The sequence below is a fragment of the Plecotus auritus genome, assembly GCF_963455305.1.
Source record: "Plecotus auritus genome assembly, chromosome: 11".
In the NCBI taxonomy this organism is placed as follows: Eukaryota; Metazoa; Chordata; class Mammalia; order Chiroptera; family Vespertilionidae; genus Plecotus; species Plecotus auritus.
Window position 1 is genome coordinate 13,310,919 of NC_137777.1, and position 27,152 is coordinate 13,338,070.

At 44.9% G+C, this 27,152-nt stretch overlaps 1 protein-coding gene across 1 annotated transcript in view; it reads left to right on the top strand.

Annotated features, from left to right (window-relative positions):
- The window catches only part of SPAG1 (sperm associated antigen 1), a gene marked incomplete at its 5' end in the record, with an annotated part of 48,794 nt that overhangs the window by 16,042 nt on the left and 5,600 nt on the right, over positions 1–27,152 (top strand). Inside the window, 6 exons of the mRNA XM_080646232.1 lie at positions 3,547–3,936; positions 4,319–4,418; positions 9,058–9,210; positions 15,846–16,012; positions 19,769–19,901; positions 22,306–22,432. Of these exons, the coding sequence (XP_080502358.1) occupies positions 3,547–3,936; positions 4,319–4,418; positions 9,058–9,210; positions 15,846–16,012; positions 19,769–19,901; positions 22,306–22,432 (1,070 nt within the window). The remainder of the gene's footprint in view (positions 1–3,546; positions 3,937–4,318; positions 4,419–9,057; positions 9,211–15,845; positions 16,013–19,768; positions 19,902–22,305; positions 22,433–27,152) is intronic.

Sequence of the window (27,152 nt, forward strand, 5' to 3'; positions counted from 1 at the left end):
AGTACCACTCTGGATTGTTTTTGTTGTTAACCCTCACCCAATGATATTTTTTCCAGTGATTTTTATAGAGAGTGGCAGGGAAGAATGGAGGGGGGGGAGGAGAGAGAGAAAAAATGGCACATCGATGTGAAAGAGACACATTGATTGATTGCCTTCCTCACTGGCCAGGGATGGAATCTGCCACCCTTCTGTGCTTGGGCTGATGCTCTAACCACTGAGAAACACTGGCCAGGGCAGTACTGCTTTGTTTTGATTACTGTAGCTTTTAGTCAGTTTTGAAATCAGAAGTATGAGTCCTACCCGGCTGGTGTGCCTCAGTGGTTGAGCATCAACCCAGGAACCAAGAGGTCACTGGTTCTACTCCCAGTCAGGGCACATGTCTGCCTTGCAGGCTTGATTCCCAGTAGGAGGCAGCCAATCGGTGATGTTCCTCTCTCTCATCGATGTTTCTATCTCTCCCTCTCCCTTCCTCTCTCTAAAAATCAATAAAAAGATATTTTTTAAAAAAGAAGTATGAGTCCTTTGATTTTGTTCTTCTTTTTCAAGATTATTTTGGCTACTTTGGAATTCTTATTAATTTGAAATCAGTTTTTCTATTTCTGCAAAAAAGTCTATGGAATTTTGATAGGGATTATGTTGAATCTGTAGTTCACTTTGGGTAGTATTGATATCTTAACAACATGAAATCTCCCTATCTCTGATCAAGAAATATCTTTCCAGCCCGAGCTGGTTTGGCTCTGTGGATAGAGCATTAGCCCGTGGATTGAAGGGTCTTGGGTTTAGTTGTGGTTAAGGGCTTGTACCTCGATTGCAGGCTCAATCCCCGGGCCCGTTCCAATCGATGTGTCTCTCTCTCAACGCTGTTTCTCTCTGTCTCTCCCCCTCCCTTTCACTCTCTCTAAAAAATATCAATGAAAAATATCCTTGAGTGAGGATTAAGAACAACAACAACAAAAGATGTTTTTAAAAAAAGAAATATCTTTCCACTTAATTTCTACTGTTGAACTACTCTTCTATTCCTGAGATAAATCCCACTGATCATGGTATATAATCCTTTTAATAAGCTATTGGATTTGGTTTGCTTGGATTTTGTTGAGGATTTTTGCATCTACCAACTACCCGAACTACCCTCTAAGGCTACTGAAATCCTGGTGGTCTTTAGTTCTATTGGTTCTCTTCAGTCTTTGTGCAAATGACACTGTTGGCCATTACTTCCTTTGATATTTATTGCTGACTCCTTTCTCCCTGAAATACTCATTATTCTTGGTATGCCCTCCTGGTTTCTTTTCTTCATTTTTAGGCCTCCCTCCATCTCCATTGTAGATTTTTCCTGTGACCATCTTTTAAGAATTGATCTGAATGACTCAGTCCACATTCAAACTTCATTCTTTATATGCCAGCAACTCCCAAGTCGATGTCTCTAGTTAAGGCCACTCCTCTGGTCCACATCTGGAGTCACCTCCTGAACAAGTCCTCTGGAATGTCCTACAGGTAGTGCAGTACCTAACAGGACTCACAGGACTTTCATGTTCTGGCCTCTGTTTACCTTCACAGAGGCTGGCCAAGCTGTTCAGGGACATTCCATCTTAAGGAAAGAGGTATGGCAGTGCATTCAGTTCAGTTCATTTGAATCCCAGTTACGCTGGGATTTTTCGCTCTCTGTGCTTGAGCAAATGCCTTAGCTACTTTCTTGTGTCTCTTATTTGTAAAGCGGGGATGATATTACTTGGTCTGAAAATTAATGATAATGTATGTGAAGGTCTTGGCCCATATAAAGTTCTAAATAAACTGCAGCTACTTAGTCATCGTATTGGTCAGACATGGGAGGACAGCATACCAGGGAATGGGCAATAATACTAAGTTGTCCATTGTTACCGCTGACACTGGCCCGTGCTCCCATCCGTTTCTGTTCTGGGCTGGGACTTAAGCAGCAGATAGCAGGTCAAGATTGGAGCCTTGCTTTCGTCCTACTGTTATGGGGGAGAGGGAGAGACCTCGGTTCTTGTCTTCTTGAGGGAAAGATTTCAATCAAGAGACAAAGTGTAGAAAAGCAAGCAAGAATGTATTGACCTCAGCGAAAATATACTTAGGAGCGTGAAACAAGGAAGGGCATAGGAGCAGCAACAGGAGAGCCTTGGCTGGGCTGCCTTAGCTCACTGGGAAGTCAGAGGAAAGGGGAGCCTTGGAGACAGGTTCAGGGGGTTGGCCCCAGAAGAGCTGCTGCTGCCCATTGCTCCCCTGGTTGCTAGTCTCATGGGGTCCCTTAGAGGTTAGGGATATGTGCATACTTTCGGGAGGTGGTGGGGGGGAGTGGAAGGGGAAGGGAATGGCAGGGGCATGCTCCCTGGGGAGAGTGCACTGGCATCTTCATTTTCAGAGGTTTTATTTTATTTTTAAATATTTTTATTGCTTTCAGAGAGGAAGGGAGAGGGAGAGAGAGAAATATCAATGGTAAGAGAGAATCACTGATCAGCTGCCTCCTGCAAGCCCCACACTGGGGATAGAGCCCGCAACCCAGACCCGAGCCCTAACGGGAACCGGACCTTGACCTCCTGGTTCATGGGTTGACGCTCAGCCACTGAGCCACGCCTGCCTGGCGCAAACCATTTACTCTTAAGTGTCCTTGGTTTAGGGAAAATAGGGTTTACTAGGTGGCTGCAAACTGCTGTTTAGCTGTCTCAGTTTCCCCATTTTGGAATTTTCCTAGCTTCTATTCTATAACGTGACTGGGTCCAATCTGGGATTTAGCACTATTATACGATCTTTTTTTTTTTTTTTTAAATCATTGTAATGGAAAACTCTTTTTTTAAAACAAATATTGATTTTAGACTGGGGAAGAGAAAGAGAGGACGTGAATTTGTTCCAGCTATCCATGCATTCATTGGTTGCTTCTTTTTTATGTGCCCTGGCGGGATGGAATCCAAAACCTCTAACCCGCCAGGGCCAAAAACTTGGCGTCTTTTGACGACTCACTTTAAAAACAAGGTGCTTATTTTATGTGATTTATTTGCTAAGTTCTCTTTAAAGTGACTTACAAATCCCTTGGACTTTATTTTTCTGTCAAGTGATCTTTATCTCCTAGTCCTTTAACATAAGGAAAGGGTACCCTAGCCGGGGGTGCAATTATTGTATTCAAGTTTTAGTAACTTCATTCACTCGAAAATTGTACCTGGGAGAAAAGTGCCTATTTTGTAAGTCCTACCTTTGCCCGTGGGCTTTGATGCAGGGAATGATTCTGAAATGCCGGTTTGCAAGTCAGAAGCCTTTCCGTGTTTAAAGAGTTAAATACGGGGTTGCTTCCGTGCACAGCCCGGACATTCCCGGGGGCTCGGGCGCGGGCGGGCGGTGAACCCGCGGGCGGGCGGGCGGGCGGACCTGCCTGGAGGTGCGGGGGCCGCGGGACTCCGCCCGAGAGAGGGCGGCGCCCGGCTTCCCCGCCCCGCCCGCCCGCGGCCCGGCGCCGCGCCTCTGCGCCCGGCACCCCCGCGGCCGCGGTAGTTTCTCCTGATGATGCAAACACTCACTTCCCGCAACCACTTCCCACAGAGGCCGCCGAGCCCGCGGCAGCCGCGCGCGCCATGGGCAACATCCAGAGGAAGATGACGGGCAAAGGCGAGGCGGGCAAGCGGCTGGAGAAGGGCGCGCCGCGGCGGAGTCGCACGCCAGGGCCCGGCGCGGACAAGCGGGGCCGCCCGAGGGCCCCGGCCCCCACCGGCCGCGCCAACGGGCACCCGGGCGGCGGGAAAGGCGCCCGGGACCCTGTGGCGGCCGACGCGTCCCCGGCACCCGGCGCCCCGCCGCTCGCCCCCGCCGTCCCGGTCGCCCCGGCCGGCCCCTCGGGCCTGAAGATCCAGGGCAACGAGCTGTTCCAAACAGGCCAGTTCGCCGAGGCGGCGCTCAAGTACTCGGCGGCGATAGCGCAGCTGGAGCCCGCAGGTAGGTGAGCTGCGCCCGCCCGCGGGCTCCCCGGACCCCCGAGCTGAGCGTCACGGGCCCTGGAGGGGGGAGGCGCGGGCACCTTCCGAGTGACAGGCGCAGGGATTTCTGCATTCCTTCCCGGCGGCCGAGGGCGGTGCGTGGCTGGACCCCGGGGAGCAGTCTGCACCTTGGAATGCGCAGTAGGCGTCCGGGCGAGGACCGTCCCCACGCGCGCTTCCCCGGCCCCCAGGGCCACTGCGGGCGCACCGCTCCGCGGAGCTCTGCCTGATCAGCAGTCTTCAGCACTGCAGTGCCGCTGGGGACCTCTGTCGTCGTGTAATTCTGGAGGAGTGGATGTTACTAATGGGTTTTAACTGTATTTACTTACATGTGGTTTTAGGAAGTGGAAGTGCAGCTGATCTAAGTGTCCTGTATTCAAATAGAGCAGCGTGCTACCTAAAGGAAGGGAACTGCAGTGGCTGCATTGAAGATTGTAACAGGTAAACGGCCGTTTTCAGGTTTGCCCGGCGTGCTTATCATTTCGGGGTTGTGGATGCAGTGTTTACTGTCCTTCTGAGTTTTCTGCATGACTGTCATTTCTTAAGAAGTGGTCAGGTAGGTTAATGGATTAATACATAAAAACCATAAATTCTCTTTGGCATATAGGAAGACAGTCATAGAAGATGGTGCACACTTTTTAAATCTCCACTGCTGCCACCTTCCATGGTCTTTTTATGCCCGGCCTAGGCTGCGGGAGAAAACTTCTCGCTGCCCTCTCTGCCTCCTGCAGTCCACTGTGGCATCAGAACTTTTCCTGAAACTGTCTTGTTCAAACGGTTTCAAACAGGTGTTCACTAGCTCAGCACGCTCTTCCAGATAGTTCTAAACTACTCTGTCACCATATTGCTCCCCAAACAAGCTTTCTGCTCCCATTCGGTCCACTGTCTTCAGGGGGCCCTGCACATCTTTGCTTCTGAAGTTTCTGCTCAGCTGCCCCCTCCTATCTGCCTGCCTGGTCGCCTTCAGCCTCCCTGGTCATCTTCACGTCTGGGACGCTTGCACTGTCACTCTCTCACCTGTAGGTACTTGGGTCATCCACGGCATTGGATTGCAAGCTCTGTGAGGTCAGGAGCCATGTCTTACACAGCTTTGCATCCCACCCGCAAAGTGGTCACCATGGTGCCCTGCCAGTTACATGCTGAAACAGAGGAAACACATTTTCATGAATAAAAAGTATTGTGTTCTTTTACCGTTGAGTACTAAGCCTTCCTCAGGAGCCTTTTGGAAAGAAGCTGTTATTAGTGAATCTAGAAAATAGGAAGTCATATGTCCTGGTTTTGACCTTAACATTCCTGGATTACTCCTTTCATCTGGTATAATTATTAATATCATCCCCTTTCACTCTCAGAAGCCCCAGTTTGGACAGTTACTTATGTGGACACTCTGATTATAATAAGGTGAACGATTAATTTTTTTCATTGGTAGTATCAGTTTAATGCCATGGATAAAAACTTGTTAGTATCCATGTCTACCTTTTTTTTTTTTTATCCTCACCTGAGGATATGTTTATTGATTTTAGAGAGAGAGGAAGGGAGAGAAAGAAACATTGGTGTGAGAGAAAAACATTGATCGAACCTGTAACGTAGTTATGTGTCCTGATTGGGAATCGAACCCTAAACCTTTTGATGTATAGGACAATGTTCCAACCAACTGGGCCAGCTGGCCAGGGCTATGTCTACAGTTTAAAAAGAAGATCTTTGCTGGTGTGGCTCAGTGGTTGACCATTGACCCAAGAGGTCCCAGGGTCGGTTCTCAGTTGGGCATATGCCCAGGTTGTGGGTTCCATCCCTGGTCATGGCATGTATGGAAGGCAATCAATCAATATTTCTCTCTTTCTCTCTCTCCCTTTCTCTCTCTAAGCATGTCCTCAGGTGAGGATTTTTTTTTAAAAGGTCTTGGTACTCAGATTTTTTTTGCCAATTTTACATTCAATTTTTAAATAAATAATATTTATATTCCGCCCTAACCAGTTTGGCTCAGTGGATAGAGCGTCAGCCTGCGGACTGAAGGGTCCCAGGTTCGATTCCAGTCAAGGACATGTACCTTGGTTGCGGGCACATCCCCAGTAGGGGGTGTGCAGGAGGCGGCTGATGGATGTTTCTCTCTCATCGATGTTTCTAACACTCTATCCCTCTCCCTTCCTCTCTGTAAAAAATCAATAAAATATATAAAAAAATATTTATATTCAGTCTGGCCTGACTTTAGACCTCATCCACTATTGTGCTAGTTCACATTAGCTAATTGTTACATTTTCAGGAATTTGTGAATTGGTCGAAGTCATGTGGGTAGCTCAAAGTCTGCCATGGCGCAGTACTAATACCATGAAAATTGGCAAATGCCATAAACCTGGGCTTTTTTCCTGCAGGAGAGCTGGATGTTAAACATTTACCACTGCCCATAACTAACCAACAAGACCACGTGAATCTGCAGAACATGAGGCGCACTGCGATTTGCAGCCAAGAACCTGTGAGAGGGCTAAAATAATAATAATACTTTTCCTTCCACCTTCTAAGTTCTAGCTGGGCTCATAATCAGAGTAACAGAGGAAGAGTAACAGGAGAAAATCAAATTTTAATACATGTGCACGGGGAATTCATAAGCATGAAAATTCCAAAGAGTGAGTTAAAATTTGGTATATACGTTGTTTTTGACAAAGAAAGGAGGGGAACACGCATGGCAGGTAAAGATTTGCTGGACAACCCAGAAACAATGAGATGGGGGGCGCTTCTAGTAAACAGGCCCCTGTTTGAGGCCTTTCTGCTGACCATACTTAATTCCAATTAGGCCAAGGTGAATATGGGTAAGATTTCTTTCCTGGAGCAGGTTTTTCTATCTGAATCTCTTGGGCAGGAAAGGAGAGAAAGATCAAAGGTTCATTTCTGATTCTTTTGTTTCTTAATAGCCAGTTTAAAAATCAGTATCCCAAAAGGCACAATTTCTTCTTTTTTTAATATGGTTTTATTGATTTTAGAGAGGGAGAGAGAGAGAGAAACATCAGTGATGAGAGAGAATCATCAATTCGGCTGTCTCCTACATGCCCCCCACTGGGGATCAAGCTGAAACCTGGCCATGTGCCCTGATCAGGAATCAAACCATGACCTCCTGGTTCATGGATAGATGCTCAACCACTGAGCGACACCGGCCAGGCTTCCTCCTCCTCCCTTCCCCACCAGGACATGCTTAGAGAGAGGAAGAAAGGGGGAGAGAGACAGACAGACATCTGTTGCTTTCAGTATGTGCCCTGAACAATCGAACCTGCAACCCAGGTATGCGCCCTGATCAGGAATCAAACTGGCAACCTTTCATAGGACAATGCTCAGTCAACTGAACCACTCTGGCTGAGCTCAAAAGGCACAGGTTTTTGGGTGTCAAAAACTTTGTTTCCCTTCAACCCTTCCCACTTAGGTGACTGTTGCTAATACATTACCCTTCAGACTTGTCTTAGGTATTCCCTACAGTGAGTGAAACTTAGGACTCTTTATTTTAAAACCCAGTACCTGTACAGACAAGGCTACTGTAAAAACAGTGGACTCACGTTGTCCTTAAGTGAGATTGTTTAAGGTGGCAGGCATTTTCTTGTTAAAACTTGTGTTTCATTGTAGACCCAAGAGGAGGTGAAAGATGGGACTCCAGCCATGGTGTCCAGGGAGGCTAGAATGGAGGTTTGTCTGAAGGGACAGCCGGCCTGCTGGGGAAGGAGGTGGGTGGTGCTTAGGTAAGGAGTCCTTAGATAAACATTGTCTTCTGGGCCCAGGAATCCAGCTCTGTTGGTCAGTACTGACCTCCAGCATAAGGGGCATGGGTGACTTTACTCCAAAGCATTGATTCTCAAACTCATTTTTGTTGTTGTTGTTTTTTTCTAAAATATATTTTTATTTATATCAGAAAGGAAGAGAGAGGGATAGAAAGATAGACACATCAATGATGAGAGAGAATCATTGATTGGCTGCCTCCTGCACGCCCCCTACTGGGGATCAAGCCCGCAATCAGGGCATGTGCCCTGACCAGGAATTGAACTGTGACCTCCTGGTTTATTGGTCCATGCTCAAACACTCAGTCACACCAGACGGGCAATACAATCTTGATTGTATGCTCTATTTCAGAATATAATGAACTAGTTAAGTAGTGAAATAGCTTTAAACAGTTACTTCAAACAAAACCAAGGGATATAACCTTGAAATACATCGCTAGTGATAGTGAAAATACTTCATAGACAAGTCCAAGATTAAAATTCCTGGCTTAAAGAAGTCATTGTATGCCTGGCTGTGCGGCTTGGTGGTTGAGCATCAACCTATGAACCAGAAGGTCAAGATTCAGTCCTGGGTCGGGGCACATGCCTGGGTTTCGGGCTTGATCCCCAATGTGGGGCGTGCAGTAGATAGCCGGTCAATGATTCTCTCTCATCATTGATGTTTCTAACTCTCTCCTTTTCCCTTCCTCTCTGAAATCAATAAAACTATATTAAAAAATATAAGTAATTGTATGCCTCCTTGATTACCTCCGGTCTGTTTTTGAGGCCCTTTAGAAGCAGGTGAATAATAAAAAACTGTATTACGTTTTAGAGAGCTAATTTTCAAAAAGCAGTGCACGTTTTTGTGGTTTTGTGCCAAGGTGCCTTATTAAATACATAGGTGCAAATAAAAAGTTCCCTTTTAATCCTTCAATACAATCTGTTGAAAGCCTACTCTGTGCCTGGTGCCATGATGGGCTCTGTTAGGGTGTAGGGGAGGGGGAGGGTGGGGTAAGGGTGAGGGTATGGTGGGGTGAGGGCAGGGGAGGACGTAGAAAGAGGTGTAGAGGCGGGTGAGGCTCACTGCGTGCTGCCAGGGAGCTCAGTTTCCGTGGGGGAAGAGCAAATGAATGCCAAAGGGCTTTGGTCCTGGTTTAAAAGAAAGGAAGTGACCACAGATTTGATTGCTCTGCTACTCAGGGTTTGCCTTTCTGGAATGTTGCCAGGTCCTGAAGATGAAATGCCAGGTAGGTGTGTATTCAGTCCAGTACCGCAGTGTACATTCAGTTAGTCTAAGTTAAAGAGTAACTTTCAGAACAAATGACATGTAATATTTTTGTCTCCTTTAGGGCTCTGGAACTTCATCCATTCTCAGTTAAACCTCTTCTTCGACGAGCAATGGCCTATGAAACTTTAGAGAAGTATCAGAAAGCTTATGTGGATTACAAAACAGTGTTGCAAATAGACTGCGGAATCCAGATAGCAAATGACAGTATTAACAGGTAACATGATCTGAGGGTTAGATGTTTTATAATGGAATGAGGTTTTTTTTCCTTTCCCTCCTTCAAGAATGGTGTCAAAGCATACTCGTGTTCTCCGTGACTGACTTTGCATGAATGATGGCTGCCTTTCCCTCCATCCAAACCAAATGATTCTCTTTCCAACTTAATTTCTAAGTAGCCCATAATACATTCTGAGTCGTCCTCGAATACCTTTAAACTTTTTTTTTAGCAATTTAAAAATTAATTTTAGAGAGAGGAAGAGAGCGAGAGAAAGAGAAACGACCAATGTGAGAGAGAAACGTTGATAGGTTGCCTCCCACATGCACCTCGACCGACCTGGGTATTGAACCTGAAACCTGGGTATGTGCCCCGACTGGGAATTGGACCCACCACGTTTTGGTGTATGGGATGATGCTCCAACCAACTGATCCACCCCAGCCAGGGCCTCTGATACCTTTATATTTGTTTCCTGGTCCGTTTATTACTATTCAGTGAATATTCTATTTTTTTTCTAGTTTTTGTTGTTGTTGTTAACAGAACTGTATTACAGATGTCCCCTCATCTCCCCCACTCCTTTCCCACCCTCCTCTCAGCCCCTGCCACACCCCAGGCTGCACCCCTATTGTCTGTGTCCCTGGGCTGTGCATGTAAGTTCTTTGGTTAATCTCTCGTCCCCGGCCCTCCCCTTCCTCTGAGATCTCTCAGTGTGTTCCATGCATCCATGCCTCCGAGTCTGTTTTGTCTGTCAGTGTATTTTGTTCATTAGATTCCACATATAAATGAGATGCTTGATGTTATCTGACTTATAAATGAGATAATGTGATGGCTGGCTTCTTTTGCTTAGCATAATAATCTCTAGGTCCATCCTGTTGTCCAAAGGGTAAAAACTCTTTTTATAGCTGCATAGTATTTCATTGTGTAAATGTTCCACAGCTTTTTTTTGTTTTGTTAATCCTCACTCGAGGATATTTTTTCCATTGATTTTTCAGAGAGTGGACGGGAGGGAGGAAGAAGGGGAAGAGAGAGAGAAACATTGCTGTGAAAGAGACAGACTGATTGGTTGCCTCCTGCACTTGCCCCGACCAGGGCAGGATTCGAACCTGCAACCCAGGTACCTGGAATCGAACCTCTAACCCCTTGGTTTGTGGGCCAGTACTCTAACCATTGAGCACATTGGCCTGGCCTGTACCACAGCTTTTTTATCCACTCACATACTGAGGGGCACTTGGGCTGTTTCCAGATCTTAGCTATTGTAAATAACGCTTCTATGAACACAGGGGTGCATATATTCTTTCTGATTGGTGTTTCTGATTTCTTGGGATGTAATTCCTATAAGTGGAATTGCTAGGTCAAAAGGTAGTTCTATTTTTAATTTTTTGAGGAAACTCCATCCTGTTCTCCACAGTGGCTGCACCAGTCTGCATTCCCACCAGCAGTGCACGGGGGTTCCCTTTTCTCCACATCTTACCAGCACTTGTTTGTTGATTTCTTAATAGTAACCATTCTGGCAGGTGTGAGGTGATATTAATTTGCATTTTTTCTGATGACTGAGCGTTTTTTCATATATCTCTTGGCCATCTGTATGTCCTCTTTGGAGAAGTATCTACTCAGGTCCTTTGCCAATTTTTTTTTATTGGATTGTTTATCTTCCTTTTGTTGAGTTCTCTGTATATTTTGGAAATTAAACCTTTATTAGATGTATCATTGGCAAATATGTTCTCCCATGCAGTGGGCTCCCTTTTCATTTTGATGATGGTTTCTTTTGCTGTGCAAAAGCTTTTTAGTTTGATGTAGTCCCGATTGTTTGTTTTGTTTGTTTGTTTCTCCTGCCCTGGGAGACGGGTGAAAATTCTGCTACGTGACATGTCAGAGTTTACTGCCTGTGTTTTCTTCTATTATTCTTACGGCTTCGTGACTTACATTTAAGTCCCTCATCCATTTTGAGTTGATTCTTGTGTGTGTGTAACTTGGTGGTCTAGTTTCTTTCTTTTGGGATGTGCTTGGCCAGCTTTCCCAGCACCACTTACTGAAGAGACTGCCTTTACTCCATTGTGTGCTCTTGCCTCCAATGTCAAGTATTAATTGACCGTAATGGCTCTGGTTGATTGCTGTGCTCTTTGTTCTGTTCCATTGATCTATGATGCCAGACTGTTTTGATTACAATAGGGATTGTGTTGAATCTATAGATTGCTTTGGGTAGTGTGGAATTACGTCTAATACATGAACTCAGTACATGCTTCCACTTGTTTGTATCTTTCTTTATTTCTTTTTTCAGTGTCCTATGGTTTTCTGAATACAGGACTTTTACTTCCTTGGTTAAGTTTATTCCTAGGCATCTGACTTTTTTTGGTTGCAATGGTAAATGGGATTTTTTTTGTGTGTGTGTGTGTCTCTTTCTGAGAGGTCATTATTGGTGTATAAAAAAGCCATCAAGGTCTAGCCCGTTTGGCTCAGTGGATAGAGCGTTGGCCTACGGACTGAAGGGTCCGTAGATCAATTCTGGTCAAGGGCATGTACGTGCAGGCTGGACCCCTGGCCCTAGTCAGGGTGCGTGTGGGAGGCAACAGTCGATGTGTCTCTCTCACATTGATGTATGAGGCGGCCTTGAGCAAAATTGTAGAAAATGAGAATGGCATGTTTGGATTAATTCATTTTTTAAATCATGCCTTACCTCCCCACATGGTCTACTGTACTTTGGAGAAAACTGTTGGAAAGATCTGTATTCCTGGAGCTTGCGCTCTGGTCACGTGGACCCTGACTGATGCCTGTCTGGCTGGAGGAACGGGATGTATATGGGTTACTGGATCTAGACTGGACCGGGACCAGACCTTGGGCATTCACAGCCTCCTTCCTCCCGAGCTGTACACTCAGGAGTGTCCCCTGGGAGCTCTCCAAGCCGTTTGCCCTGCTGCAGAGCCGCCTCACTGCTGGTCAGTGCTGCCTCCTTGTACGCTCCTGACACCCTTTCGCCCTTTTTATTGCTGGTTAATTCCATCTCCTCCTTTAGGAGGGGACTTGCTTCCTGGAGGAAATGGCTTTCCCTGATCTACTCATCTCTCTCCCCACACCATGTATGCGCTCCAGGCTTCCTGCCTCAGTGCCCCCAGGACACTGTGCCTCTTAGCCCCCAGCTTCCACATGGTGTGCAAATGCTCCGTCCCTCCCTTCTCGAAAAATATGTTTGCTCTCACCCTGCTAGGAGTTCCTTGAGGTCAGGACTTGTGTTTTATCCATCTTTGTAGTTCCAGGACCTTGCACAGTAGATATCCTCAGTGAAAAGGTGTTAAGTGAATGCATTCTCCAGCAGAGAGGGCATAGTTTCACGCCCGTGCTGCTTGGGGCTCTCCCTGCGAGTCTCCAAAATAGTCAGGGAAAGCAGGAGCTTCTCCCAGAGTCAGCGGTTCCTGTGAAACAAAGCAGGAAGGCACCTGAAGTATCTGACAGAGAGGAGGGGCCTGCCGGGGAGGGTTTTAGGGATGATAGGCTGAATGGTCTGAAGGGAGAAATGTGTCTGAGAGACTGATGACTCACATTTCTGAGCCTTCTGCATTATGTTTTTTAAAACAAAGTACAAGTCACATAACGTAAAATTAACTATTTTAAAGTATGTAATTTAGTGACTATTTTAAAGAATGTAATTTAGGGACTTTTCTAGTATATTCGCAACGTTGTGCTCTCTCTATCTAGTTTAAAGCATTTCATCACCCCAAAGGGAAACTCCTCATTCTCATTCTCATTCTCCCTTCTCACATCCCCTAACAAACACTAATTTCCTTCCTGGCTCCGTGGATAGTTCATATAAATGGAATCATAGGATATGCACCCTTTGTGTTTGCCTTCTTTCACTTGGGAAATGTTTTTAAGGTTCATCCATGTGTAGCATATATCGGTACTTCCTTTTTATGGCTGAGTAATATTCCATGGCACAGATATGTTACATCTGTTTATCCATTCATCCACCCATGGACATTTGGGTTGTTTCCACTTTTCGCTATTGTGAAAAGTGCTGCTATGAATATTCAAGTACAAGTTTTTGATTGCGTACCTGTTTTTAGCTCCTTTTGTTGTATACCTATGAGTCCAATTGCTGGGTGATACGGTAATTCTGTTTAATTTTTTGAGGATTGCATTATACTTTTTAGATGTGCGCAAGAAGGCCCTTTTATACAAATTAACTTTTTAAAAAATATATTTTTATTGATTTCAGCGAGGAGGGGAGAGGGAGAGAGAGATAGAAACATCAGTGATGAGAGAGAATCATTGATCAGCTGCCTCCTGCATGGCTCCTACCGGGGATCGAGCCCACAACCTGGGCATGTGGCCTTGACCGGAATCGAACCTGGGACTCTTTAGTCCGCAGGCCTACGCTCTGTCCACCCAGCCAAACCAGCTAGGGCTACAAATTAACTTTTAAGACTCATTTATTTTTATAATTGAATGGTTCTTGCTGGTATATCATTAAATAAAATGAGGAGGCTTTGTCTGGTATTACCATATATGCTTTTCTGTAAAATATCCCGTTTAAAATTTTCACCGTTCTTTTCCATGAACCCCATATTTATGCTTGCTTTTCCTTCTAAGCAACAGCAGTTTTTTTATTTATGGAAGCATTTGTGCTTATTTTGTTTCTGTCTTCCATTAACCACATTCCTCTCTTCCTCTCCAGGAATCTTACATGTAAAAGTCCCTGCATATACTTACTTACTCCCTGGCAACACATCATCTCTTTCCCGCTGCTTCTTCCTTCCTCCCTGCTGGTAATACAAGTTTTGCTTGAAAATTCTTATTTTCTAAAGCTTCTTTTTCTTTTGCAGTTGTGGGTGGTTATACATTCTTTTTCAAATTTATTTTTTACACCAAAATATATATTTGGTTATCAATAGCCAAAGAACACTATTGAAATTTCAGTTTAAAAAACTGGGAAATGGTGTGTACGCTATTTGTCTCTGTAAATACAAAATTTTTCACACAAAAAAGCGCTACCGAGTTAACTAACTTGAATGCAGTCTACTAATTACTAGCTAACCTTCCGTCTTGAGGAGCACCCTTTTAAAACCAGATTCATTCCAAAGACATAATTCTATTTTGTTTTTAAATAAAAGTACGATATTTTGTATGTTAAAAATGATGAGAGTGGTAATCGGGGATGTTAATCGGAATTTCATGATGGCTGTTAGTAAATGTCATTAATACAAGGACCCTCATAGACTCCAGTATCCTACTCTTTATTATTTATGCATATAAGAACAAAAAAAGCAAGTTATTTTAGAGATGAAAACAAGACAAGGTAAGAGTATTTTAATTGCAGGTAAATATTTTAAGAAAAAGCAATATTCCACATGACAATTTTAGCCCAGGCTTGCTTTATTTGTTTATTTATTTATTTATTTATTTTTTATTGATTGGTTTGAGAGAGGAAGGGAGAGGGATAGAGAGATAGAAACATCGGTGAGAGAGAGACATGGATCAGCTGCTGCCTCCTGCACATCCCCTACTGAGTTCACAACCCGGGCATGTGCCCTGAATGGGAACTGGACCAGGCTCCTCTTGGTTCACAGGCTGATACCCACACCAGCCGGGTCATTGGTTGAATCTAGTATGTGCCCTGACTAGGGATTGAATCCGTGATCTTGGAATGACTCTCTGAGTATCCCGCCAGGGCAGCCCAGTCTCGTAACCCTGTCTTTACAGTTTGGGCATAGAAATTCCCTAGTGCTTCTGAGTATTCTCAGGAATAACACATTATCAATTTAGTAGTCATATTACTTGTTATGTGGGACATTTCTTCTAGGCTTCCTCAATTTCGTTTTTATAGTTCACCTTTTTAAAAATTAAAATGTTATTGCATGTTAATTTTTAAACAAATTGCAGATGTCTTAATTTTTTTTTTTTTATAAAAAAGAATCTAAAGTTACATAATTTTGGGGCCCTAGCCTGGTTTGGCTTAGTGTATAGAGCATCAGCCTGAGGACTGAAGGGTCCCGGGTTCAATTCCGGTCAAGGGTGCATAACTTGGTTGCAGGCTCCTCCCCGGCCTGGGCCCTGGTCTGGGCTCATGCAGGAGGCAACCGATCGATTTGTTTCTCTCACATCAATATTTCTCTCTGTCTTTCCCTCTCTCTTCCACTTTTTCTAAAAATCAATGGAAAATATCCTCGGGTGAGGATTAAAAAGAAAAAAAGTAAAATAAAGTTACATAGTTTTTGGCAACTTTTCAAAGTCCCTTTGAAGAGTTTCTATGGACAGGGAAGTACACAAATGCATAGCATTTGTAAATCTTACTTCTTTCTTTGTTTTGTTTTTGTTAATCCTCACCCTGGGTTATTTTTTTTCAATTGCTTTTCAGAAAGAGTGGAAGGGAGGGAGGGAGGAGAGGAGAGAGGAACACAGATTTGAGAGAGGCACATTGACTGGTTGCCTCCCACTCACACCCTAACCTGGGGCGGGGAGCGAACCCACAACACAGGTATGTGCTCTTGGACCGGGAATCGAACCCATGACTCTCTGGTGCATGGGTCGATACTCCAGCCACTGAGCAACACTGGCCAGGGTGTAAATCTTAACTCTTGACGTGACCTTTGGTCATATAAAAAGCAAAGTGCAGGATCAATAAAGAAAACCCGTGTTCTTTTTAGAATAACAAGAATTTTAATGGATCTGGATGGACCACGCTGGCGGGAGAAGCTGTCACCCATACCTTCCGTGCCCACTTCTGCACAGTTGCGAGCGTGGCAGCCCGCAGCAGAGACACCCCCAGACCAAGTGGGAGATTCCTGCAGTCCTCACCAACCGGACAGCACAGGTAGGGGAAGTCTGTATGCACTTCTTTCAGGGGTTATTTTGAGCCCTGTGCACTTCACCGTAGGGCAGCAGGATAAGAGCATAAATTTAGGCGTCAGACCTGGGATTAAGGCCCCGTTTACTCTCTTTCTAACTAGGAGTCTTAAGAACTCGCTTCACGCCTCCAGGGTCCTAGTGTGTATGATAGGGTTACTGTGAGCCACGACCTCACGGAGTTGCTCTTAGGAATAAGTGGAGATGCGCATATAAAATACTTAGCACGTGCTGACTAAGATTACAGTAGCCTCAATAAAGAGTAAGTCAGCATTGTATTAACAGTAAGAAGGAAAAGAGTTAAGTAGCCTGTGGTTCTCTGTGACACCATTAAGGTCGATGTGTTTGAAATAAACAACACCCGACTACATAAGTATCGAGCGGATACTTCCTTCTGCCTTATGTCATAGCTGTGAACGTATCTGCATTGCCGCAGTAGCTGCCTCATTGCTTTGTGCAGCGCTGAATAAATGGGACTGCGCTCTTGCCTTCTGCTGTAAAGCTAGTTGAGGTCTCACTTCTCCTGCCCGCTTAGGAACTCTTCGTGTTCCCTGGATGAACTTCATCTTGCAGGAACCCTGAAGTTCCAAAGCCGTGATGTCCCAGTGGCTAGTGTCAGGCCTTCATCTTTCACGGCCTTGAAAGAAGATGCAGGGACCATCCGCCAAGGCTTTTAGATGACTCAGCAGTCCCAGGGAAATCACAGAGATCTCTCCTTTTCTGGAGTCCATTACTAATGGGGCCTGGCCCAAAGCATTTGCTCAATGAAGGGTGACTATAATTTACAAAGGACATATACTAACCATAATGTGGATATGCCATAGCTAATCATAAGGACACGTATACTCAGCTCTTTCTGTTCCTGGTGTACTGATTATTATTTTTTAAAATATATTTTATTGATTTTTCACAGAGTGGAAGGGAGAGGGATAGAGAGTTAGAAACATCGATGAGAGAGAAACAACCATCAGCTGCCTCCTGCACACTCCCCACTGGAGGCCCGCAACCAAGGTACATGCCCCTGACCGGAATCGAACCCGGGACCCTTCAGTCCCCAGGCCGACGCTCTATCCACTGAGCCAAACCGGCTAGGGCTCCTGGTGTACTGATTATTAATGAGAAAGGATACGAAGGGCTTACAAACCTTGTTGGAAGAAAAGCTGGAGGAAAGGTTTTTAGCAAATTGAGGGGGGAAAATACTGTGCTATTTTCTTTTAGAGCTTATATATACCAGCGTTCAGGGGAGTGTCATTTGACCCCTTTGAAACTTGAAACGTTAAAAATATCCTGTTATTTGAAATAAGAAAATGAGACCTTAATACTTTATGCCATTTATACAGAGGGACAAATAAGATTATCGTTTACATTCAAGTTTATGCTATAAATTCAATACACCTATCAAGATTTTTAGATCACAAAATTTAAAGGTATATTTTAGATTGTAGGTTAAGGATTTTTATTGATTTATATAAAGTTTTTCACAGGTAAAGTTACTACATAGATTTAACACTTAAAATGTTAACACTTGGTGTTAGAAAACTTTGGTTGTAAGTAACAGAAAATGATAAGGAATGGTTTTGGCTCAAGTAACTGAAAGGGCCCAGGTGGGCTCTGAAATCATGGGCAGCTCATCACGGTCCAGGCTTCGGCCGGAAACACTGGAACCACAGCACTTTAGGCTTCGTGTCTGTACATACCAGTGTCCAAAGGGAGAGAAACACCATTGCTTCTGGCGGCATTCATTTAAGAATGAGGAAATACGTTGCCCCAAAGTCGTAGCTTTTTTATCCTGTTGTTCTGTGGGCTCGAATTCTGTTTCTACTTTTTAAAAAATATATATGTTTTTATTGATCTTTAGAGAGAGAGGAAGTGAGAGGGGTAGAGAGATAGAAACACACATGGGATAGAAACATCATCAATAGGCTGCCTCCTACACGCCCCCTACTGGGGATAGACCCCACAACCTGGGCATGTGACCTGACCAGGAATTGAACCAGCAACCTCTTGGTTCAACCACTGAGCCACACCAGCTGGGCACTGTTGCTGCTTATTCTTTTTTTTTTTTTTTTTAAATATATTTTATTGATTTTTTACAGAGAGGAAGGAAGAGTGATAGATAGTCAGAAACATCGATGAGAGAGAAACATCGACCAGCTGCCTCCTGCACACCTCCCACCGGGGATGTGCCCGCAACCAAGTTACATGCCCTTGACCGGAATCGAACCCGGGACCTTTCAGTCCGCAGGCTGACGCTCTATCCACTGAGCCAAACCGGTTTTGGCATGTTGCTGCTTATTCTAATGGGTCATGTGCTCATTCCTGAGCTGGTCTCTGTGATGAAGAAATGCTATGCGCTGGTTGGCTTAGGCCTAGGGTCAGTTTCTCCTGAACACACGGGCTGAACAAGAGAAGATGGTAGCTGCGAGGGACCCTCAGAGCGGGGAGAAATGGATCCTGCGCAGGCAGTCAGCGTGATCACTGCAAGACAACAGCTAATGATAATATTTGGGACACTGATCGCAGATAACAAAACCCAACTCTTTTTTTAAAAATATATTTTACTGATTTTTTACAGAGAGGAAGGGAGAGGGATAGAGAGCTAGAAACATCGATGAGAGAGAAACAACCATCAGCTGCCTCCTGCACACCCCCTACTGGGGATGTGCCCGCAACCATGGTACATGCCCTTGACCGCAATCGAACCTGGGACCCTTCAGTCCGCAGGCCGACGCTCTATCCACTGAGCCAAACCGGTTAGGGCCAAAACCCAACTCTTAATAGCTTGAAGCAAAAAAAGAAACAAACAAAAAAAAAACCCCAAAACAGGTTGTTTTTGGCTCCTATGGTGGAGAAGTCCACAGGTGGGTAGCTGCAGGGAAGCTGGATTTAGGACTCATTCTCCTTCAGCCTCTCTCGGCCTTTCTCGAGGCCCCGTTCTCAGATAGCCTCCTCCGTTGTCTCATAGGATGGCAGCATAGCTCCTCCTCTCACCTCATTCCACAGGAAAGAACAAGAATTACCTTGTCGGATGCTGCCACAACCATCATATTGCAGCTCATTGACTCTCATAGGTCCAACCCTGGCCAGTTAGATTGTTTTGGCCAAGGGAATATAATGTGTTGATTAAAAAAACCTTAAAGATTACCCCAGAAGATAGGGCTAGGGTAGGGGTTGCTTTAAGCCACAGGAGTAAAGAGTGGAGGAGGTGTGACTTCCCCAAGGAACTTTAGGGTACTGGACAGATGTCTACTTCACGCTTTAGTGGGTTGGTTGGTTTATCCATTCTCCACGAAATAGTCATGTAATGACACACTAGGTCTTTATTTTTATTTTGGAAGGCACTTTGGTTAAAGCTGGGCTCAGTGCAACAAGGAAGGGCGGAGGGTAGGGCCAGCCACGGGAGAGCCTCACCGGGAAGTCAGAAAAGGGCAGCACGAGGTAGTCCTGTCTCCGAGAAAGGCACGCCAATGTGGATAAAGACGACAGAAGCACTTGTATGTTACATGTTTTCCAATTTTAAAGAAGTGTCATAATTGTGTAATCACTTCTACTTATAGCCAATTTATCTTCCTAATTTGTATGCAGTTTTGTTCCATTTAGACTCTAGCTCCGCATGGTAAGGGGGCAAGTTGATTTGCAATCGATTTCCTTACAGCTGCACTGAAGATTTTGTAGAGGTGCTTCTATAAACATTTCCTCTGTTTTTATTTTTTGGGTTCCATAGATGAAAAAAAGTTTAAAACCCTTAAAGAAGAAGGAAATCAATATGTAAAGGACAAAAACTATAAAGATGCACTTAGTAAATACAGTGAATGCTTGCAGATTAACAATAAGGAATGTGCCATTTATACAAACAGGCAAGTCCTTTGTAACTTTATATATTTCTTATGTTAATATGTTTTCTTTAAAAATATAGACAGACTAATTATCAAAGTTTTCCTCCATGGTTCTGATCATTTATGTAGCAAATAGTCTAAGAGGTGGCAGGGGTGGGGGGGATAGGAGTTCTGGAGAGATGGCACACATGAGGTGTGGTGGGCTGGGAGGTCTGATGTGGCCTGAGTTACGCACAGGCTGGCGTTCCGGCTGGGACGGGTGCTCTGACCCCTCCTGGCTGCGGCCTTGCTGCAGCTACAGGCCTGAGTGTTGTCCTCCGTGGTGGGACTAGGACAACTCTCGAATTAGTGTCGTAAGTGCCCTTCTTCTCTTGAAGTGCTAAGGGAAGGGGTCAGCATCTTTAGTGCGCGGTAGGAATGGGCAGATTGTTCTAGAATGCTGCTCAGGTGCCATCTTCACCACATTATGGTATAAGATAAGTTTGCCACCTAGACCAGTGGTCGGCAAACTCATTAGTCAACAGAGCCAAATATCAACAGTACAACAATTGAAATTTCTTTTGAGAGCCAAATTTTTTAAACTTCTTCTAACGCCACTTCTTCAAAACAGACTCGCCCAGGCCGTGGTATTTTGTGGAAGAGCCACACTCAAGGGGCCAAAGAGCCGCATGTGGCTCATGCGCCGCAGTTTGCCGACCACGGACCTAGACTGTGGTGATCTGGGGAATTTCAGGGAGTAGGTGGAATCTGGGGTGACAAGGAAAAATAAGGTATAGTTCCTAAAGAACAGGGACTCTTAGCGTGAGCTTTCTAGCCATTTCAGATTAATTCTTTTAACTGAACTTCTCCCTGCTTTGTTTTTGTATCTTTTCCTCTCTCGGTAACCTTTTTGCCAAAAATTTGTCACTAACTCCACCAGGTATTTTTCTGCCCTTCTGCTCAGCCTCGGTGTTAGTGGCTGCTCGGTTTCCTGGGGCAGCCCTCTTCCTTCGGCAGCAGTGCAGACGGCTCCGTTGCCTGCCTCTCCTCTTCTCCCTCTGGCATTCTTGGGGTCCTAAAGGTGTAGATCCTTTTCCATCCTCTATGCTCTCTGGCCATTTCGTTCTCTCCGCAGTCCATTTAACCACCTTCCAATTATGGCCTCTAACTCTGTCCCTGAGTTTCGGACCTGCGCGCTCCCTTTCCCTCTGCGCTCCTGATGGGTTATCCCCCCTGACTAATGCCTCCCTTTGTGACCCACTGTTTCTGCCTTTTGTCTGCAACACCTTCACGGTGTGCCTGCAGTCTTGTTCCCTCCTTTCTCTTCCTCCAGGTGGCAGCTAGACGGATCTTTCTAAACATGGTGAACATGTCAGCCCCTATTTAAAAACCCATTAAGTTCGGGAGAAAGCTCAGCTTCCCTGGCACAATTTACAAGGCCCCTTGTGATCTGGCCTGCCCACTCTCCCAGTCTCATCCCTACACTACAGCCATCTGGCACTTACCCCATTAGGAACATGGGATGTGTTCCAGATACTGCCCTAGGCGGAGTGGCTCAGTTAGTTGAGTATCAGCCCATGCACCAAAGGGTCACCAGTTCAAATCCTGGTCAGGGCACATATCCAGGTGTCGGGTTCGATCCCTGGTCTGTTTGCATATGGGAGGCAATCAATCGATGTTTCTCTTTCACATCAATGTTTCTCTCTCTCCCTCTCGCTCTTCTCTCTAAAAAATAAAAACGCACATGCTGGCCCTTGGCCTCCTCTCCCTACATCTTAACTCTCACCCCAGGGCCTTTGCTTTGGATAATTGTCACTTCATACTCTGGGCTTCGATTTAAACGTCTCTTCTCCGGGGGAGTCTTTTCTGGCGGCTCTTGCCCTCTCCTCCGCCCCACAGACCTGATGAGATTCTCAGCTGTGTCCCCCCAGAGCACTCTTTACAGATTTTATTGTGTTCGCTTTTATTTTATTTTTTAAAAATATGCTTTTATTGGTTTTAGGGAGAGAGAGAGAGAGGAAGGGAGAGGGAAAGAGAGAAACATCAATGAGAGAGAATCACTAATGGGCTACCTCCTGCACGCCTCCTACCAGGGATGGAGCCTGCAACCCAGGCATGCGCCCTGGCCAGGAATCAAACCGGCAACCTCCTGGTGCATGAGATGCTCAACCAACTGAGCCACACCAACCAGGCATGTTTGCTTGTTCTAATTGTCCCTTCCTTGAGGGCTGGGGCTGTATTTTATTTGCAGTTGTATTCCCAGTGCCGTAATTACACGTGTTGCAAGAAAATTCCATGATTGTACTTAAGGATTAGGTTTTAATTGAGAGACAGCTGTGGTATATAGATACATAATTAATGAGCTATTTTCTGATTTTTCTTAGCAGTCAAATTTTCGGTATATTGTCTTTCCCTTTCCTAATACTGAGTTCCATTGTTACACCAGGGCTCTCTGTTACTTGAAGCTGTGCCAGTTTGAAGAGGCAAAGCAGGACTGCGATCAGGCGCTTCGGATAGATAACGGGAACGTAAAAGCGTGCTATAGGCGAGCTCTTGCTCATAAAGGACTCAAGGTGAGGGTCTCTTCATTTCAATATATAAAGTTCAGCTCCGAACAAATCAGGTCGTTTTCATGAACATCAATCTCGGAATGGGATCGAGGAATGGGAGTGAGATTATCCTGGGATTTTTTTTTTTTTAAATATATTTTATTGATATTTCACAGAGAGGAAGGGAGAGGGACAGAGAGCTAGAAACATCGATGAGAGAGAAACATCGATCAGCTGCCTCCTGCACACCTCCCACTGGGGATGTGCCCGCAACCAAGGTACATGCCCTTGACCGGAATCGAACCCGGGACCTTTCAGTCCGCAGGCCGATGCTCTATCCACTGAGCCAAACCGGTTTCGGCGTATCCTGGGATTTAATCCTACTTCTATACTAACCAGTCCTGAAACCTTGGCATAGGCCTCGGCTTTCTCCTGATTATAATGAGGAGCTAGATAATTTCTAAGGCTCCTTCCAGCTCAAAAATGATTATTTATTTCCTGATTTTCTAAGGAGTGTTGTTAGCTATGAAAAGTCTACTTAAAGGACAGGAATGTGTTTTTTGTACTGACCTACTCCAGGCCACCAGCAATGCCATTGGATTTCTCCAGCAAGGGATTGGAGTTGTCTGGGGTGGGAGGAAGGTGTCAGAAGGAAAGATGTAGAGACATACCGGAAATTGGGAAGCTCCTGGTGATTTGGGTCTTCACTGACTGGTGGTTAGTATGGGACTATCGAGTGGCATTCTTTAGGAGAATCACACTTTCAAGGAAAGTATTGTATGATTATGCTTTGGGGGTTATTTTTGTTTTGGTCTTTGAATATTTTCGTTGTTGTTGATTTGAGAAAGAGAGAGAAACCCTGACTGTGCTTTTCCACTCATTTATGCTTCCATTGGTTGCTTCCTGCATGATGCGGGATTGAACCTGCAACCTTGGTGTACTGGGATGATGCTCTAACCAGCTGAGTTACCTGGCCAGGGCTGCTTTTGTTTATGCTGGTTCTTCTGCACGGAAAACTTGAATGAATGTTCATGTTTGTCTAAAATAACATCACAAGGGAAAATCAGACGATACAGAACAAAATGACATTTTCTGAAATGGCTTTTTTTTTTTATATACTAACCCTGGCCTATTATGCTTTCTGCTGGTCATCTTTTTATTTTATTTTATTTTTTATTTATTTGTTTATTATTTTAATCCTCACCTGAGGATATTTTTTCATTGATTTTTTAGAGAGAGTGGAAGAGAGAGGGAAGACGGAGAGAAATATCGATGTGAGAGAAACACATTGATTGGTTACCTCCTGCACCAGCCTTGACCAGGGCCCAAACCAGAGAGGAGCCTGCAACTGAGATATGTGCCCCTGACCGAATCGAACCCAGGACCTTTCAGTCTGTAGGCTGACACTCTGTCCATTGAGCTAAACCAGCTAGGGCTGAAATGGCTTTTTAAAAAAATATATATATTTTATTGATTTTTTACAGAGAGGAAGGGAGAGGGATAGAGAGTTAGAAACATTGATGAGAGAGAAACATCGATCAGCTGCCTCCTGCACACCCCCCACTGGGGATGTGCCTGCAACCAAGGTACATGCCCTTGACTGGAATCGAACCTGGGACCCCTCAGTCCGCAGGCCGACGCTCTATCCACTGAGCCAGACCGGTGCAGGGGTCCTCAAACTTTTTAAACAGGGGGCCAGTTCACTGTCCCTCAGACCGTTGGAGGGCCGGACTATAGTTTAAAAAAAAACTATGAACAAATTCCTATGTGCACTGTGGGCCCGGGACGAGTCGGCTGCTAAGCAGGACAGGCAGCGGCACCCGGCGGGCCGGATAAATGTCCTCGGCGGGCCGCATGTGGCCCACGGGCCGTAGTTTGAGGATGCCTGGGTTAGGGCATGAAATGGCATTTTTAATAGTTAATTTGATTAAGGTCTAATCCAGTGAAATTCACACATTGTAAATGTGCAGATCTTGGATTTCTTTCTCAGCATTTTTTTTTAAATTGACATAGAGTAATTTCATGCGTACAACATAATGGTATGTACATATAGCAAAATGATCACTGTACTGTCCATCACCACACATTGTTACAAATCTTTTTCTTGTGATAAGAACTTTTAAGATCTATTCTCTTAGCACTATCAGATATATACTACAGTGTTATTAACTACAGTCACCATACTGTACAGTACACCCTCAGGAATCATTTATTTTACAATCTGAAGTTTGTGTACCTTTTGACCACCTTCACCCACAGTGCTTATTCTCCACCCCTCACCTCACCTCTGGCAACCACCAATCTGTTCCATGTATTAGTTCAGGTGTGTTTGTGTGTTTGTTTGTTCCAATAGTAGTGAGGTCATACGGTAATTGTCTTTCTCTGTATGACTTATTTCACTTGGCATAATGCCCGCAAGGTCCATGTTGTTGCAAATGTCAGGATAGCCTTCTTTTTTTATGGCTGAAAATATCCCAGTGTGTGTACACCACGTTTTCTTTATCCCTTCTCTCATCGGGGGGCACTTAGTTGTTTCCAGTTGTTGGCTGTCGTAAATAACGCTGCAGTGAACATGGCGGTGGGGTATCTTTTAGAATTAGTGGCTTTGTTTCCTTTGGATATATACCCACAAGTAGTATTTTTGATTTTGAGGAAACTTCGTACTGCACCAGTTCACATTCCATCAACAGTGCACAAGGGCTCCGTTTGTTATTTTGCTATTGAGTTGTATGAGTTTTTTTTTAAATCTATTTTGGATATTAATCCCTTATCACATATATGATTTGCAAATATTTTTTCCCGCTCAGTAGGTTGTCTTTTTATTAATGGCTTTCTTTTGCTGTGCAGAAGCTTTTGAGTTTCATGTAGTTCCACTTGTTTATGTTTGCCTTTATTGCCTTTGGTTCTGGTGTCAAATCCAAAAAATCAACACCAACACCAAAGTCAAGAAGCTTACTGCCTGTGTTTTATTCTAGTGTTATGGTCCCAAGTCTTACATTCAAGTCTTTAATCCGAGTCCAGAGTATCTTTCTATCAGTATCTTGGAATTTTCAGAATACAGGGCTTTCATCTCCTTCATTAAATTCATTCCTAGGTATTTTATTCTTTTTGATGCAATTATAAATGGGACTGTTTTCTTAATTTGGCTATTGATCTGAATAATGTATGTTCCCATGTAGCCAGTGCCTCAGTTAAGGTAGAGAACATTTTCATCTCTCCAGAAAGTTCCTTTTGCCCATTGTCTGTAATCTCCCCCCTCCCACCCCATCCCATTTATCTAATAGCTGCTGCTATAGATTAGTTGGGCACATGCCCAGGTTGTGAGCGCCACCCCCAGTGGGGGGGGAGTGTGCAGGAGGCAGCCAATCAGTGATTCTCTCTCATCGTTGACGTTTCTATCTCTCTCTCCCTCTCCCTTCCTCTCTGAAATCAATCAATCAATATATATATATGATTACAGTTGTAGCCACATAAAGAGCTGGTGCATAGGGTGGGATCTAGGAGGGTCCTGAGCGCAGGGGCCTCTGTCTGAATGGAGCTGGATGCGCCACCCTCCCAGCTCGTGATGCAGTCACCAGCCCGGAGCTCCACACTTGCCTGCGTGACCCAGACACCCTCCCCCCTTTTATTTTGTCAGCAACACTCATTTGTAGGCCTCACTAAAGGTTTTCTAGGTGGTGTGTGGCACCATGAATTAAAGTGGTCTCTTCAAAATTAACTCAACTTTTATTGAGCTCAGTGGATTTGGGTGCATGAGGGTAGATCTGCGTGATGCACGAGTTTGCATATGTGCAAACTCTTCAGCAGCTTGACCTCATTCTGGCTGCCTGACTCGGAACTTGTTTACCCCACTGACTGCAGTCAAGAAGATGTACCTGATGAAAGACCAGAATTTCATACTTCCTGGAGCAAATTCCAGAAATTGTATTATGATGTAGAAAGACAATCCCAAGTTTGAGTAATCCTATTCCCCTAAATTAGGAGGCCGGCAGCTCGTTTTTCTGGTTTGACTCCTTACGGCTTGATTTGTGTGCCCTGTCATCAGAGCTTTGTGCCAAGGGAGTTTGTTTCAAGCTCTGCACAGGCTGCGGCAGTTTCTAAATGTGTCGCTCACACCTGGACCCGCTTCCTCAGGGGCTGGGATGAGGGAGTGGCACAAGGGCCACCGTGACAGGTGCCCCCGAGCTCTCGGGACACTGCTGCCCGGATCTCCTGTCTCTCTCCCCGCGGGCTTTCATTTCTCTGTGTGCCAGTTCTGAAAAACACAGACCTTTCCTTAATGTACAGCTGTTCTTCACGAGAAAAGGTAACAACGTGTTGCTGTTGACTAACAATCTGTTCCTCTTACTGAGTGCTGCTTCTGAGCTGGGCTTTGGGGCTGTTGAGGGGAGTGAGACCCAGGGCCTGCCTTGTGGAATTTACAGCCAGTTGGCGATGCTACAGAACCAAGACATCAAAAAATTTCTATTGTTGGGATAATTTGTCTACGTCATAATACAATTTCTGGAGTATCCAGTTTTTATTGATATTAGTTTAAGCACATCTACTAATAGTAAGTGTTATCATAAACACATGTGATTGCACTTCACTTTTTTTAAGGCCCAGTGACATCAGCAGCAGCTTTTACTGTCCTCTTCCTGCCAGAGCCACATTCCCCTCTTTGTATAACCTTCTCCTTCCCTCCGCCCTGCAGGCTGCCTTCCCATCAGGCCCTGTGTTCTCTGACCGCTGGGTCAAAGGGAGA